The sequence below is a fragment of the Sebastes umbrosus genome, chromosome 16 (assembly GCF_015220745.1).
Source record: "Sebastes umbrosus isolate fSebUmb1 chromosome 16, fSebUmb1.pri, whole genome shotgun sequence".
NCBI lineage: Eukaryota > Metazoa > Chordata > Actinopteri > Perciformes > Sebastidae > Sebastes > Sebastes umbrosus.
This window is the reverse complement of record NC_051284.1, coordinates 25,365,688-25,383,328: the sequence shown is the minus strand read 5'-3', so window position 1 is coordinate 25,383,328 and position 17,641 is coordinate 25,365,688. Positions and strand designations below refer to the sequence as shown.

Here is a 17,641-nt window from a genome sequence, read left to right as displayed (position 1 = left end):
GAGGTTTGTAAATAAACATGAGTCGGTTGAGTTTTCAAATGTCACATTTGGATTCTTTAAGCAGCACAAACAAAATATCATTGACCTCAATTGTATCACGATGGCGACAGAAGTCTGCAGTGGAGATCTGTAACTGTTCCCAAATAAAACCAAAACTATCTTCATGGGAAGATATCACTCAATTTAAATTTTTTTTTTAAATGAACATGTCGAAAACAAGGCGTGGATCAGAATATTCAGGACATCATACTCAGAATTTAAGCTTGAGTCATAATTCTCGTCGTCTAGACTTCATTATTGTTTACAAATGTGATGAAGTAGAAATATGTGTTGATATTCTGCCAGAGAGGCTCTGCTCCTTTCAACAAGTTTTCATTGTATAGAAACTCAGAGTTGTCACATCAGCAAGCCCGCAGCTCATGAAAGGCGTCACTTCAGGAGCAGATTAATGCCTGACAGTGAGGTGAAGAAATGAGAAGGAACACCAGAGGCTCTGAGTACAAAGGGAAGTGCAGAGGCTGTCTGATGTGACGGCTCTGAGGCTTGAGTCTTTGAACAGGGCGCATTCAGGGGGGATTTCTCCGTGCCTACACACACATGAAGGCACCTATCCATCCACATGTACACACACACACACACACAGATATGACACGTAGTATGAATGCTAAACCTGTGTCTCTCCTCCTCCGGCAGATAATGAACACATCTATATGGAACTGGATCAGAAGTTATCCAAATACTGTCCCAAAGAATGGAAGAGAGAAGCCAGCAAGGTGAGAGATGATGTGCTGGGACTTTAAGTCGAAAGTTTAACAGTGAGCAGAGGACGTTAAGTCTCTAGTTTAAAGCTGCACTAGGCAAGATTGAGTTTGTAAAAGTACCAGCCTAAGTCACTAAACAGGATTTAATAGATCCTCTACCTGGGAGTCACAGGATTTATTCAAATAAACTTCAGCGTCAGGTGGATGTGCTTTTCTGCTCACTGGAAGTGGAAATATAAACTCTCTATTATAGATAGCCGGTGTATTTACATATGTGACTGCATTACGTCACCTGGAAACCTCACTGTAAGGACATGACTCCAGGAAGTCACTGCAACCGGCTGTTGTTCACCAGGAAATCGTTACATTCTCCCTAAAACCACACATTTTTGTTTGTTTATGCTTTAGGCAAATACTAACTAGTCGGCTTTAGAGGTGTTGGAAGGCATATTTCTGAATTCGACCTATTTTTTGAACTAGCCAGGCTAACTGTTTCCAGCTACTTCCAGTCTTTATGCTAAGCTAGGCTAATTGCCTCAGGGCTCCAGCTCTATACTTAACGCATAGACATCAGAGTTGTATTAATCTCCTCATCCAATTTAAGCATAAAATGTTTTATCATTACATTAATGTCCCATAATGAAATTATTGGCCTGTTTTACTGTTTTCTATAAACATAACTGATGTAAACTAACGTTGAACAGAATCAGAAAGCACAATTAACTTAAAATTAACTATATTTGTTATTGATAAACCTGTTATCTTAACTTGTAGAGCAGTCATTTGTATTTATGTTTATCTTTTACAAGCAGAAGAAAATCAAAGAGACTGATATTTACACTCCTTTTAACTTTGGTATTCTTGGATATAAACTGATGCCAGATCAGCCTCGCTGGTAAACACTAGTGTCCAGCTTGAGACACAGTCATGCAGAGTTTCCTAGCTGCTGATATAAATATGTTAAATTCTTCCTGTTTTAGAAAATAAACAAAGATTTCCACTTCTTTCTTCTCCAGGGCATCGACCAGTTTGGGCCTCCGATGATCATTCACTTCAGAGCTCAGTATTACGTTGAGAACGGGAGATTGATCAGGCAAGTAAAGCCCCTCAACTGACACAATTAAACAGCTGTACAACCTGCTCTAACATCACTCAGTTTAACACCAGTTAACCTATAATCCGGTTAATTTATCTGCCCCGCAGTGACCGAGCAGCCAGGTACTACTACTACTGGCACTTGAGGAAACAGGTGCTGCTCTCACAGTGTATCCAACGGGAGGAGGCCTACTTCCTCCTGGCAGCCTTCGCCCTGCAGGCTGACCTTGGCAACTTCAAACGTAACAAGCACTTTGGGAAGTACTTTGAACCTGAAGCCTACTTCCCCCCATGGGTGAGTATGTCCAACAAGTACCGTATGTGGGCTCAGCCCTCGCACGTAGAACTTATCTGAGTAGAAGAGATGATTTATGATGACTGACCACGTTCCTGTACCTTCCTCCTCACACCAAACCACATCCGTCTCTTCCCTGTCCTTCTGCACCAGATCACATCTTGTAGTAATATCACAAACAAAACTGGACATATTTTCTCTTTATATATAGCTAATAGCTAGCACATGAATATCTAGGCCTTTTAGGGCTGCAACTAACAATTATTTTTCGATTAATCTGACATTTCTTTCACAATTAATCAATTACGTGTTCTGTCTATAAAATGTCAGCTCATTAGGAAAATGCCCATCACAATTCCCCAGAGTTTTTAAATGTCTTGCTCTTCTTACCAACAGTCCAAAACAAAAGATATTCTATTTATAATGATATTAAACGGAGAAATGCAGCCAATCCTCACTCTGGAGAAGCTGGAACAAGCTAACTTTGGGAATTCTTTGGCAGGAAACGTGGGGCTAGAGAGAGGGGTCTGATATGCAACAGAGGTCCCCAGTTATGTGGCTGTCGTATGACATTTTAATTGCTTTCTGGTGCAAGGCTGCGGCATACACAAGAAGCTTAAAAGTAGTGTTAAGTGTGAGGTTAATAAAGTAAACACATTGCCGTATTAGACGGGTAAATCCATCTGTGGAAAGTCTGTCTGGTACTCCAGTGAGTCACAGTGAATGTCCTTCTGACATCAGTGACTTAAATAGGTCTCAGCTGAAAAAGGCCAAAAATAAACTGCTGTATCACTGACTGAGAGGCTGAAATGTACAGTAACGGTGTGTTTCAGGCTGTGTGTGTGTGTGTTTGGTGTCCTGGTCTGCAGTGTTTACAGTGTGTGTGTCTGTAGACACCTTCCATTAATCACGCTGACCAAACACTTTAGCGACAGCATATGGGATAATGGGAACTGGGACACAAAGTTTATTTTTGTCCCTGGAAGTGGCACACGCTTTTGTTGTTTTTTAATCTTGAGAAATGCTGGCTGACATGGCTATTCCCTCCCCCCCACCGCCACCACCACAATCATCCACCTCTCTGGCTGCTACTGCCACGCCCGTCTGATTGCCCTTCACTTCCTGTAATTAGCCTCCTGCCTCCTTATCGCCACTTGAAACCAGCGGCGACAGGAAATTGTTTGATGATGAGCGCTACCCTACAGTAAATCTCCCACAGATTTAGGTGCTTAGAAAGCTTTCTTACAAAATCTTCAAAAGCCACATGCAAAGCTTAGCGAGCGGGTTTCCGGTCGGTGCCTCTGGCTCTCGTCGAGTCTCTCCAGGTTGACATCTGTTTGCCCCGCGGCAGGAAGCTTCATTACCCTCACTGGCAACCTGCGCTGCCAATCTGCTGTAATGTGTCTGCACAACTTCAGGGCAGCCAAGCCTGACACTTCCCCTCTTCCTCTTCCTCTCCCCGCTCAGGTGATAGCCAAGCGCGGCCGCGAGTACATCCTGAGGCATATCCCCAACATGCACAAAGACCAGTTTGCTCTCACAGCTTCGGAGGCGCACCTCAAGTACATTAAGGAGTGCGCCCAGCTTGATGACGTCACTGTCCACTACTACAGACTCTACAAGGTGAGAGATGGAGGATCAGATGTGCAGCAGCTACAGTCTCTTGTACTGTCTTTTCCAACACAGATGACATTATTGTTTCTGTCCAAGACGATTATTCTCTAAATGCAGATATCAACGCTGCAGTACAAATTCTGTTGCTTTGCTTGTTTTGTATTTCACTAAAGGAGCATTTGATGCATTGACAGCTCATTAGATCTCAGGTTATTCTACAATATCAGATTTGACTCAGTCTTTGCCTGATGCATATTTGATCTCTTTCAACAGGACAAGAAGGAAGTAGAGGCTTCTCTTACTTTGGGACTGACTTTACGTGGCATCCAAATATTTCAGGTAAAGCAGGTTTCTTTTCTTTTTTTTTTGAGACACTGATTCCTGATTAGACTTTACTGTTTTGCTGTTTGTTTCCTGCTTCATGTATTCCCAATTTGAAAATAAGAGCACTGCAAACGTCTTATATCTCATCAAGTGATTTTTGTCCGTTGTATTGAGTCCTAGAAGGTTTATTTTTCGTAAAATGTGACAAAGAATTGGTCCGATTATTTCAAGATTCTTTATTGTCACGACCATAGCACACACTCAACATATATGGAAGCGACAAATCATTCTCCCCAACAACGTATACAACAGACGAGACACACCATTAAAAGAAGTCACTAAAGAAATAGCTAAAAGAGAGAAGAGTAATCACAGATAATAGAAATACAATAAATATATATTTTTTTATTTTGTATATTTTTTTATTTAAACTACTTTTAAGAATTTTCTAGAAGTAAGTCTCTGTTTTTGTCTGTTTTATATTGTAAACATTGTTATTAAACAAAATATAGTAAATTGAATATCATCATATATTTAAAAAATCGCTCTGGGCTGTTTTGCACTATTTTCTAACATGTTATAGCTATAAATAAACAAGTATAAAGAAAATCTTACTGCACTGACACATTTCTTACTTGTTTTAAACAACAAATCAAGACTTTCAGAGCTGAATAACGGACAAAAGTTACTTCTAAATAGGGTGGTTTTTCACAGTGTGGTGCAGCACGCTCTGTTGAATTTTTAATCAGCTGAAACGTACCACCTGTAATGATTGACTTGATGTGTCTGTGCTTCTGTGTTGAAGAATGTCGGCTCTGTGAGGCAGCTGTTGTACGACTTCCCCTGGACCAACGTGGGAAAACTGGTGTTTGTGGTGAGTCATTCAACGTTTTTCACCACATTTTTCTCAGGTACAGTTTGTTTGTTTTATTCACTCCAGCGATGACGACACCCAAGCATCTTACGGCAATGTTTTTGAAAGCCTAGCTCTTGCTCAGGGTCGTGGAAATTTTTACGCAAGGCTTCTTTTCTCCACACTGCTGTTTTATCTTAGCCCTGCAAGTCCTCTGGAACTAATCAGGGATTTAGGATGACTTTCCTTGCATCTGCACACACACACACACACACACACACACACACACACACACAGGCAGACACTGTATACATATTTTCATGTAATCAGCAGCAGTATTTTCTCTCATATGATATACATTTTTATCAATGATCACTGGTGTCCCTGTGCCCTTTAATGGAAATCTTGTTAAATCTCCTCATCTGTGCTCTGAGTCAGCCTGTCGTTAAGCTGAGCGCAGCAGTCGGTTAATTTGCTTCCATAGGGTTTCTGTTATCGCAGGAGGGCAGAGAAGCTTACTATATATCTGTTTCACTCTGACGGCTTCACGTTTACTGCCAGGCAGCTATTAATCACAATCCAGAGGGGTCATTATTGCTTAGTTATCACTGCTGTTGCACCAAAAACAGCCCTTGCAACTCTAATTTTGGCTACTTCTTTTATTTTTATACAATTGAAGGGACTTTACAAGCAGGTTTCATGACTGTAAGGCCCCTGAGAGACATTTTTTGTCGTCCCAGAGGGTTTTGTGGCGAGCGTCAGCCTAATTTTGGTGCAAACAACCGTCGCATCTGCCACACAGTTCACGGTAAAGACATCCTGTTTTCCTCATTCTTGTTTTTTCGGTGGTTTCCTCGCGTCTGCCGTCTGCAGCGTCGTGAGAGTGAACCGCAGTGGTTTCACTGTGGACGTGAAGGGCCTCTCGTGGGCCCGTCCCACCCTTCTCCTGAATAACAGGCTTTCTCCTCCACCCCACCCACGAGTCACGTCATCCAACACCGCTGCCACCACGGCTGCAGCTACGGGCCGAGCGAGCCAGAGCGCGGAGCAGGGCGGAGGGACGAGCGGGTCAATAAACACCAGATGTTGCGATGGTTTCGGGGGGATTTTGTATTCAGGATATTTGGCCGGGATGACTTTAGCTCGTCTTTGTGTCAAGGTTTACAAGAAGGATGGGGCACATTTTCTGTTCGGTGTGTTTCTGATGCAATAAGAGAAAACAAAGTTGCATGTATGCTCCTCTTGAGCCCGTGAGAGTTTCATTTACTCCCCCTGGAAATGAAGTAATCACCCTCGTGTCCCGTGATGTTTGATCTGGGCCTCTGCCTCGACCTCGCCAGTGGCCTCTCTGGTCACTGGTCTTTTTGATGGATTGTTGGATAAAAACGGCCCTGTGGGTGATGCGGGGAGTGTTCGATGTGTGTGGCCTGTTAGGGAGGGCTCGCTGGAAGGGGGGAAAAGTTGTCCAGCTGTCCTGAGCGGAGTTTAGATGGACTGACCATGTGTACTGCATGAAACAAGAAACTTTTCTAAGTGGCGTCCGAACACCTTTTAATAACCATCTGCCACTTGACACCAGTCTGCTGCTGAGTGGATTTGGTCTAGAATAGAGTTACCACCAGCAGGGAAGCCGTTAAATCAACATGTTTGGATTTTAAATGATCTTTAACTATTTTAACCAGAAGAGCCTGATAAATGCAGTTTGTTTATGACTTGCGTACGTCTATGCAAGACTGTTGTATGACTGGAGAATTAGTTGTGTGAGGATTACATATACTCTGCTTTGATAATACAGCTCTATTTCAATAACGTTTGGGTTTAATTTCTAGGGCTCCTCCCTCTTAGTCGACGAGTCGACTAATCATAGTCGTTTTTGTCTGAGTCGACTAATATTTCTTTAGATGACTAGTCATTTTTTATGCATTTTTATGCTGAATGACTTATTTCTAAGAAACTTAAAGTGGTACTTTTGTGTGATTCTTTGTGGAGAAACTCAGTTTTACAGATCTGTCGATTAAATTAACTAATCAATTAGTCAACAAAATGAGTGTTAAGTCAACTAAGTATTTCTTTGGTCGAGGACAGCTCTATTAAGTTCCTTCAATGATGGAATTTGGCTGATATGAGGCGTCCATGTTTGGTTGGTTATCATATTGTTTGATAAACTATAACAGAGCTTTTCAATAACTATGACTTGGATGTTTAGATTTACAAGGCAGATAATTACAGTAATTGCGATTTGAGATGAACGCAGCAGAAAGCGACAGTTAACTGACTCCCTCAAATCATGATCCATAAAAATATTCTCTTTCTTAATTTTGCACTCAATAAAACATATTTTGATGGTACTGAGGCTCATCAACATCATTTTTATACACCTGGAACACTGACATTCTCCTCTATCCTTTATATATACATGTTTTTATGTCTAAAACAGGCAAAATAATTTAAAAAATGCCTAAAACCTACATAGAAATGTCCTCAAACATGCAAAGTACCACTCGCAGGGCTGATAATGCCGCTGGACTCCTGCACATGTAGGCAGTAGCAGCATTATAACATGCAGAATGTATCTGCACAACAGCTGGTAGCATAGACATCAAGGTCAGCTACGCCTGTAATTTGTTATCCATGTTGAATTAATCACTGGTAGTCGCACGGTAGTCGCATGGTAATAACGGCAGATGTTTGTTTTTTTTCTGGAAAAGTGTCACGTGATAGGGGCGTGAGGAATCAGGGAAAGACACGTTGTGACTGATAAGACCCAATCAAGAAGCAAACGTGGGTTTCTGCGCCATCGTTTCTGCCCGTAAGGACTAAAATGCAACCCCGGAGTTTTCAAACTAAAACGGCGTCAGCAGCATTTTCAAACGTCTCCGTTTTAGGGGCACAAAAACGCTGGAGTAGTGTGGACGCTAAGTGTAAGTGTAGCAAAAGTTATCCACATAAAAACGTATTAGTGTGGATGTGGCCAAAGACAAATTCTCAAGTTCATTTTCCCACCCAGAGTTTTCCTGCTGGTCCAGGGATTTGAGCAGGAAATCTTTCAACCTCAAGGATACCTCTGCCCAGAGAAAATGATCTTTTATAGGGAAATCACTGTCAATGAGCAAATGTCAGTTGGTTTTTATGAACTCATTTCCCGATAGTACAAAGCCGAATACCCATGTGCTTCCCTACCTATGCACAGGCTTTAAACGTACTTGGATGAAGCTGGTTTCTTTGAAAGCGTCTGGTTAACTAAAAGGAAAGCTCAGTCTTGTGGTCAGAAATATGCAGCTCTTTGCATTTTCCAGGGCTTTAAACCCACCCGTCGCCTTTGAAAGTCCAAACCCTAGCAGAAATGTTTATAGGTCTGTATTGAAAACAACCCCGCTGACACTAAAGACAGCTGTTGTTGGGTCCGGCCTTTGCCAGAAAGCGCGGGAGAAAGCACAAAACCACCATTTTAGTTTTTCCGTCCATTCCGCCAACATGTCCTCTCCCTGGAAAATCCTCAAAAATGCTCAGTTTCAGAGTCTGTAGGAAGAAATGAGGAGCAGATACATGGACTGATTGTTGCATTGTGTTTGGCTGCAGAATAGTTTTCATGAACAGACCTCGGCCCTCCTCCGAGGTTTGCCTTCTGGCCTTTCTAGCACTCAATCATCATTTAAAATCCACATTCCTTTTTCTTAATCTTATATTATTAACTGCTATAAATCACAGTGTCCTATAATCAATGTTTTTCTCCTCTCACTTTCTCAGGGGAAGAAGTTTGAAATCCTTCCTGACGGTCTGCCGTCGGCCCGTAAACTCATGTACTACACAGGTTGTCCGTTACGCTCTCGTCACCTCCTGCAGCTGCTCAGCAACAGCCACCGGCTCTACATGAACCTGCAGCCTGTTCTCAAACAAGTCCGCCGGCTGGAGGAAAACGAAGGTATTTTCCAGCAAGTTCATATCGGGCTTTCATTTCATATCCTTGTGTGTCAAAACATAATAACATAAACGTTGTAAACCTCAAGATTTTGGTTTAATACTACATCAAAAACTCCTTGAGCAGCTACTTTGTCAGAAAAACCACAGAGGAGGGACCAGTAACCCTCTGTGAAATGTCAAATTGTCATTTTTGCACTTTTGTACTGATTGAACAAAAGAGACATAATGTGATAATAAGTAATAATGAGTTTTGGAGATGCTGTTAAGCATATTTTGTCACCTTTGGACAGAGCCAGGCTAGCTGTTTCCACCTGTTTCCAGTCTTTATGCTAGTAGTATCCTCTCATCTAAAGATCCGCCAGAAAAACAAATAATTTCCCAAAATGTTTAACTTTAGCTTTAGGGGGTTTCAAGTTTTTGCACATGGAAGTAACATTTTGAACTATTTCCAATCTGTTATAAATACTAAAACGTGTCTTTAATCGTGGGATTCTCAGAGAAGAAGCAGTACAGGGAGTCGTACATCAGCGACGCTCTCGAACTGGACATGGACCACCTGGACAAACGTTCCCGGGCCAGCGGCAGCAGCGCAGGGAGCATGTCTCATCACAAACGCCTGTCCCGCCACTCCACGACCAGCCACGGCAGCTCACACACCTCCGGCATCGAGACGGACAGCTTCAGGGCCCCGGGTCAGGCCCCGCACAGGCCCCTACGGACCTGCAGCTCGTCCACAACCAGCCACGGGAGCTCGCACACCTCCGGCATCGAGAGCAGCGGCAAGGAGCGCATACTAGATGATGACGGTGAGAGTGGGGAGTTGATGTTGAGTTGATCAGCAATGATACACAATGAGGAAAAAAATAGAATAAGAACTTTACAACACGAGTTGTAACAATTGAGACAACATTTGTTCCTTCAGAGATCGAGATGCTCGTGGACGACCCCAAAGACTACGAGGAGCTTCATGAGATGGCTCTGGACCAGGAGCTGTGTATCCACATCACTGAGGACATGTTGACCATGTCGCCCGATCAGACAAACGGATACTCAGGTACAGGTGCTGTCTCACTGTCTTTACTCCTCTACTTTTACCTCTTTACACTTTAGACTTTGAGTTAAGACTCCCCCAGGGTGAACTGTAATGTATGCAGAAGGTAAATAGTGATTTATTCTTAGTTTTCGAGGGAAGCTGTTGTTTCATTCTGTTGTTTCTTTCTGTAGCTAAATGTTGTCATCTGTTCTCCACAGGACTGATAGTCAAAGACGTCAGCTCCTCCACTTCCAGCTCCTCTGAGACCGTCGTCAAGATGAGAGGACAGAGCATCGAGTCTCTACCACAGGTAATACACATTTCATTCATGGGATTTACAGTAACGTGCACTTTTATTAGCACAATACACAACACATGGCAACATCCAAAGACACCCAGTAATGCTTGGAGAAATGCATTTAAGGAAAATCCACCCTGAAGTGAATTAACTGTGGGAAAACAATGTTATTTTGGATCCTATTTTGCCATTTGGTCTCAGTTTATTTTTCTTATTTATTGTAACGATCCATCGATCTGGATCGATACATAGTTTCAATGATCATCAATGCAGAGTGAAAACATCGATACATATCATCATCTTTAAGATACGCCTTTATTTTGAAATTCTTAACTGATAAAAAATAAAAAACATTTACACTTAAACATGAGATTATGTTTTTTATTCTTTTTATTAAAACGAATGTTTTTCATTTAAATGTCTGAAAGAGCCCAGTTATAAAATTGTCAAATCATAATTTAGTTGCTTTGAGTTGATATAAATGTAACTGTGTTAAATATACATGACTATGATATCGTCTCCTATCGATCGCAGGCCTCTGAATTGAATTGAATCAAATCAAAAACGTATTGTGACAGACTTTTGATATCAGCAAATACCGTATTGATATAATATCTTATCGTGATGAAAGTTGTGATTTACACCCCTACGAGTAACAAGTGGGATGGTCCGCCTTGTTTCATGACTGAAAAGAAGACTATTAGTTCTACATTGTAGTAGTCACAACATGTTGTTACATTTTCAAGGAGGCACACGTCAGCTACATGACTTAACTACACTGTAACACCTTAATGCAGAACTATAAATCAAGCTTAAAGCAGAAGGTATAATAGAGGAGGGAAAGTTAATAACAGTATGATTACAAAGTGAAGAGTTTTAATGTTTTTGATGGCTGACTTTTCCTTTAACTCTGTAGCCTGCAGCTTTTTTCATTATATCTGATTTGTTGTTTTCCACCCGCAGACGTCAGCGTGCAGGAAGCCTCAGTCCTCCACCGACCGACACAGCCAGTCTCTGGACGACGTCCGGCTCTACCAGAAGGACTGCCTGCAGTGGGCGGAGCTCTGCCAGGACACCGCTCACAGCTACACGTTCGGCTGCGCCCAGGAGCTGAGCGACGGCGACGGCGGCAGCGGCGGCTATCAAGGCCTCGCCGATCAGCGCGCCGGCATGCTCGGCGAGCAGCACCCGTTTCCCATCAAGAGAACCAACAAGTACTTCTCCCTGGATCTGACCAGCGACGAGGTCCCCGAGTTCGTGGTGTGACAGAGGCGGAAACGAGTTGACCTTTTTGCTCCAACGTGGAGATGTTTCAGCCCTCAGGGAACGAGACGAGAGAGGCGGTTTCTAGGATGAGTACAACGAGTCGGCTGTCCCTTCACTTATCAGACGATTAACACAAAATAAACACGGAGGCTAAAAAGGGAACTTAAAGAACGGACACCGGGTTCAAGAGAAACCTGCATCTTTAAAACGTAACCTGAGCTGCTCCCCTGTGTGAAAGGAAACAAAAGGGATCGTGTCATCTTCTTTTAAATAACATTTTTATTCAAATGTGTCTCCTCCAAACTGGTTTCAAGAACCACACGTTGTGTTTGCCTGCTTCCTAAACTCATAAACAGTGTGTGTGTGTGTATGTGTGTGTGTGTGTGTGTGTGTGTGCGTGTCGGCTTACAGCAGACAGACTCATGCACAGACATGAACAGCATATCAAAGATTTTTCTCTGGAGGAAACAAAGGACAAAATCACTCTGAGCTACGAACCAAAGACAAGAAATGGAAATAAAGTTTTTCTCAGTGTGCAGCCATGATAAAAACACGGTGGGAGGGATGATGAACCCATAATCCTTTGAGAGGACGCTTGGTTTCTTCTTCTACGCCACTTCATTTGACCTCAACAGGAAGTGCAGTGTGCCAACTCCCCCCCCCCTCTCAGACTGGACTCGTGTGAACACACACCCGATGTGCCTTCATCACACTATGCAGGTGTCAAACCATCGCCTTGACAATCACACGCCCTCACCTTACTCATTTTTAAAGACCCAAGCCATCAGAATTCAAAGCTCAAGCTTCAGCATCTTAAATGTTAAAAAAAAGACACAAACTGTTTCATGTCCTGTGAACTCTGACTGAGTTTCCCGGGAGGAATGAGGTCGAGTAAGTTCCTACAAGTCCTGACTTGCGTCGAGTTTGCCGCCACAAAAGCTTCCCTGTAATCTAGACTCAAAATGGAGCCGGGTTGGCCTTCGGCCAAAACAAACCGTACATTTTGATGCAAACATGTACGTCTTCCTTTCTGCTTAGTTGTCTCCTTTTTCATTTCATCATTTTTAAACTGGAATTTGTTACATTTTTTTTATTTTTCATCCTCTCGTTTTGCCTGAAATCTCTTTACATGTTGTATTTTTGTATGAATTGTCCAGACTTGTGTATGTTGAACAGTTAATCTGCGTGCGGTTTATAATGTCAGTCAGTATTACAAGCAAATGTATGTGACAGTATTAAGAGCAGGTGATGTTCGTGGAGCTGAACAAGAAAGACTGGTTCAATCCGTTTTAATCTCACAGTAAGATTCAAGAGAACTGAAGCCGGTTGTAGCTGACGGGATCTGTTATTTCAGGACAGGAAGTTGTTGCAGGTTAAAACCAACAACAAGGTGTTTCTACTCATAAATCATGCAGCTCAAATCAAAGTGTCACAGTTACAGCTTTGGCGGATTTAAATCAATAATATCATGTTTGTTTTTTAAAGATACAACCATAACATTTTTAGCTTCTCTGTGGTGAAAACACTACTCTTCTACTCTTGTTTGAATTAGGAGCACCATAAAGCTGCCTTCACATGATAAGAAATTGGCTGTTCACTCACCACGAGATCGGGCGCAGAGCCTTGCAGAGGCTATATGTCACCAAAAAGAGCGCAAGGAACGCCATTCACTGTTTCTAGGCAACAACAACAGTTGCAGCTGTTCTCATTGGTTGCGGTTTTTAAAGGTCAGCATCAACCATGTTCAAAGTTGAAATAATTTAAACATTGAGCGCAGCAAATTCTAGCGGTGCGCCGCGCCAAGGGTCTCCCCATAGGAAAACAATGGCACAGCCAGCACAGAGCGATTTTACTGCTGATCATGTGAAAGCAGCTTAAACTTTATCATGACCACAAAAAATGAACTAGTTTTACAACTTTCCAAGAGGTTAAAATGATTTTTTAAGTCACTGGTTCCCAACCTGGGGTTCCGACCCCCATAAGTGGTTGCCAAAACTTTCCGGGGGGTGGTGGGCCTTCGTGATTTTAAGGGGTGTAAGACAACTTTTATATATTCCATTCATTTCTGTGAAGAAAACTAAATGAAATTGTTATTTTAAAAGTTTGGATTATTATTTAAGATGTAAACAGGTGAAGAACTGAACACAAGTTATATCCACAGAGCCTTCCCTCTCTGCTTAACAGCCTCGTCCTGAATTAGAAATGTACGCAGTTAAAACAACCAAAGACCTAATAGAGGAGAAAAACACTGAATTTGTCAAAAAATAAGCCTATTAAGTGTGTATGATTATTAAAAATAAAAAAAAACATAATACAGACAGAATTGTATTAATAGATCCTTAAAAATTCATATATGATGCAATATTCACAGGAAATAATCTGCTCAAAATTCATCCAAATGGTTCGTTTTACACAAACTTCAGGCAGTTACTGCGTTCACTATTTGGGTTAATCGTACAGTTTATCAGTTGTTCTGTACTGTTATTGTAATGCATTGAATATAATATGAAATATCCATGAAATATGTCACTTAGTCGGGGGTCGTCAGTTTACTCAATGAGAGAAAAGGGCTCCTTTAAGGAAAAAGGTTGGGAACCAATGCTTTAAGTTATTGAGAAACACTAATTGAAAAAGACTGGATTCTGCTGATGTGTGATATTAAAGGAATAGTTCATCATTTTGGGAAATACATGTATTACTCCTTCTAGCCGAGAGTTAGACGAGAAGCTCGATACCACTCTCATAAACATGAAGCTACAGCCAGAAGACGATTATCTTAGATTATCTTAGCTTGGCATAAAGACTGTAAACAGGGAGAAACACCCAGCCCGGCTTTAGCTGAAGGTAACAAAATCCACCTAATTACCACCTGATAGCTTTGGTTTTTGTACGGATCAAACATAGATATAATGTGTTAATTAGTGAGCTTTAGAGGTGCTGGTAGGAGGATTTTGTTACCTTTGGACCGAGCCAGGCTAGCTGTTTCCCCCTGTTTCCAGTCTTTATGCTAAGCTAAGCTAACGGACTGCCGGTGGTAGTTTCATATTTACAGGTATCAATCTTCTCATCTAACTCTTTGCAAGAAAATGTAAAATTTTTCCTTTAAATGTCTAGTGTTCACTGTGTTACATGTCTTCTGCAGACGGGACGCTATGATTTTAATATTTAAATGTTTTATTTGTTTGGCTGACGTCTTGAGCTGAGCCGAGGCTCACAGAGTTGTTTTACAAGAAGTCTGTCAAACAATGACGTGTTTAAACATACAGTCAAACTCGTGGCTAAGCCGAGCTGTAGGATGTGAAACTCCTACAAGACTTATTTTAGATCACTGTTGTTATTTTCATCCCAGTTCAGCTTTAATTAACCCCGTGTGTATTCAAACCCACAGTTCTCACAAACTGGCAATACGGCATCTGAACAACGTTTTAAAAAAACACATTTACATAACAAATACACTAATTTGATAATGCTATGTAATTAAAAACAACTTCTATATTTCTTACAGTTTTTTTTTTCTTTCACTGTTTTAAACTTATAATTATTTCTACTCATTAATGGAAAATGTCTAAAGTCATATTTTGATGGACAATGATGTTTCTTATATTAAAACAGTATGTGTTAAGGTACATAGCCATACAGTCATAACCCATGTCCTTAAAGTCTTCATAATGTGTTCTAACTCCCTTTTTTCTGACTTCAATATATGGTCATACTTACACTGAGTAAGAGTCTGTATGTCTGTGTCCATAATCCTTTCTGTGAAAGGATCTCCCTTCAGGAAAAAATGTTTTTTTTTTGTCACCCTGTAGTTAAAAAAAGAGATTTGTTATTATGAAGTCTGGTCCGTGCCTTCTTGGTACTAATGCCCTCAATATCCAATAAAAAGGTACATTTATTTGCCAAAGTTCTGCTGTTCTGTGTTGATTTCTAAGTTGTGCTAAGTTGCAGTTTATTTGCTTTTTGTTATTATAACAATATAATATATAAATACAAAAGGACATTGATTTTCCATTCTGTTTATTTGTGGCCTTTAATGTACTCAGGAAAGTTTTCTCTCCAATAACAAATATAAAATCTGAATCAGAAACACTTTATTGATTCCCAGGGGGACAGTTTACAATTACTCTTATATAAACATAAAAAAATGTAAGAAAATAAAAATAAAGGAGTAAGTAACATTTAAATGATGTATATAATGCTACAATATTGCACTTAATGCTACAGTATAAACACAATATATGTTAAGAAATATAAGTAATACAATAAAAAAATAAGAAATGAGAATATAGTAAACATGAAATATGTACAGGTATTTGCATTAAGACATACAATGTAGAACATACAACCACAGTGCAAATAAGTAAATACAAAATGCTTATAAGTAAATACAAAATGCTGAGAAGTTGGTTCTATTAGGTGTGTTAAATATAAATGCAAGAATGGTATAAATTGAATATATATAAATGTACAGTATAAATACAGCATTATTGACAGAGTATTGCACCGTTAAAAAACATATTCTGTATTTTGCACACAAAATATTTACTAAAACTACTCTTAGAATATAATAGATGTGGTTATTAGATACGAATATTTCTATGTTGGTCCTTGTTGGAGGTACTGTATCACATCCCCAAAATGTTTCATTAGTGTGTGCTGCCCTCTGGTGTTCACACATGTGAGCATCAGTTTGGCCTGAAGGGGGCGGTATTGTTTCACACATGAGACACCAGCAGGGCTCTTCTTGTCCTGTTGTCCTTTTGACTCTGTACCACCTGTAGACTTTAGATTTGATGCATCAGCTCAAACAGACAATTGTATTATGTCGTCAACAACAACAACAACAAAAAAACAGAAAATGAGTCAGATAAATAGACTTTTTTTTTTTCTGTAATAAATTAATGGGAATAACATCAGGTGTACAGAATAAAAAATAAAAATATATTTTTGAAAAATAAATACAAAGAAAAGAAAAGAAATAATTAAATTAGATTAAATTAATTTAAATTAAATTAAATTAAATTAAATTGAATTAAATTAAAATCAAATTAAAATAAATTATAATAAATAAAGTCCACATTGACAGTAATGATAATTATTGGATAAATCCCAAACTACAGATAAAATAGATTAACTTTACCATGTACGAATAGACAATTTAATTGTTAGTGCTGTTAACATAAATCAAACTTTATGATGTCATACAATTTAGCTGATCGAGAGAAATACATTTCATATGCCATAAATCCATTAGTCTGCCAAAATACACTACATCCAAATGAAATGAAAACATATACTACAAAAAATATAAAATACAGCACAGTCGGTCGGTCAAAATAAGATAAGAGGGGCTGCCAGGTATAGTAAATTATATACATAATATACATGTTTTTAACTTATATCCTGAGTGAATGTGGTATTTGGACAATAAAGTACACATTTCAACTGTGGGAGCTTTTATTTAAGCATGGATTAACTGCATTTATATTAATTATAACAGCATAATATTGGATGGCTACAACAGCTTAATGCTGATGAAACATAAGTGATCTGTTTTCCTAGCTGGTCTTGTTGTCCCTCAGGTGAAGTAAAGTTCATCCGTTAAATTTACCTCATAAATCTAGGTGACACTATTGACCTAGCATTGACTCGTGAACAGCATGTGTTGTATTTGTTCCTGTTTCCTCCTCTAGCAGAGTGACGGTAACATCAGGCCCATTGTGCCTCTCAAACTGAGATAAGGATTATTAATTTTGCTTTTATTTCATCCAGGGTTTTTTTTACCTGCTACCAGGGGGCTGTTAGGCAAAAAAAAAAAAACATCTGTCTGGAGCCACAAAACATTTGTGTATTGTGATGAAGGTAACACAGTTTATAGTCTAAGTATATAGAATATAAGTCTAATGCAGTGAGGGCTAAAGTGCAAATGTACTACAGAGTATTAGGGCCACATTGAGGGGAAAAAATCAGAGATTACCAGAATGAAGTCAGAATATTTCGAGAAAAAAGTAATAACTTTACGAGAATAAAGTCATAACTTTACGAGACAAAAAGTTGTAATATTACGAGAATAAAGTCATAATTTTAGAGAAAAAACACGTAAAATTACTACTTTATAATATTATGACTTTATTCCCATAATAATACAACTTTTTTACTTGTTAACCTATGTCTATATTCT

The 17,641-nt window shown here is 39.9% G+C and overlaps 1 protein-coding gene across 2 annotated transcripts in view; it reads left to right on the top strand.

The window, feature by feature from the left end:
• The window catches only part of frmd6 (FERM domain containing 6), a 31,672-nt gene extending 17,915 nt beyond the window's left edge, over positions 1 to 13,757 (top strand). Inside the window, exons 4-14 of one of the 2 annotated variants that reach the window (XM_037746386.1) lie at positions 694 to 773; positions 1,778 to 1,854; positions 1,965 to 2,151; positions 3,619 to 3,774; positions 4,039 to 4,104; positions 4,895 to 4,963; positions 8,690 to 8,864; positions 9,361 to 9,669; positions 9,786 to 9,923; positions 10,115 to 10,206; positions 11,158 to 13,757. In XM_037746386.1, the coding sequence (XP_037602314.1) occupies positions 694 to 773; positions 1,778 to 1,854; positions 1,965 to 2,151; positions 3,619 to 3,774; positions 4,039 to 4,104; positions 4,895 to 4,963; positions 8,690 to 8,864; positions 9,361 to 9,669; positions 9,786 to 9,923; positions 10,115 to 10,206; positions 11,158 to 11,460 (1,652 nt within the window). In that variant the 3' untranslated portion in view covers positions 11,461 to 13,757. The remainder of the gene's footprint in view (positions 1 to 693; positions 774 to 1,777; positions 1,855 to 1,964; positions 2,152 to 3,618; positions 3,775 to 4,038; positions 4,105 to 4,894; positions 4,964 to 8,689; positions 8,865 to 9,360; positions 9,670 to 9,785; positions 9,924 to 10,114; positions 10,207 to 11,157) is intronic. The other variant, XM_037746387.1, reaches the window with a different exon arrangement.
• The last annotated feature ends 3,884 nt before the right edge of the window (positions 13,758 to 17,641 follow it).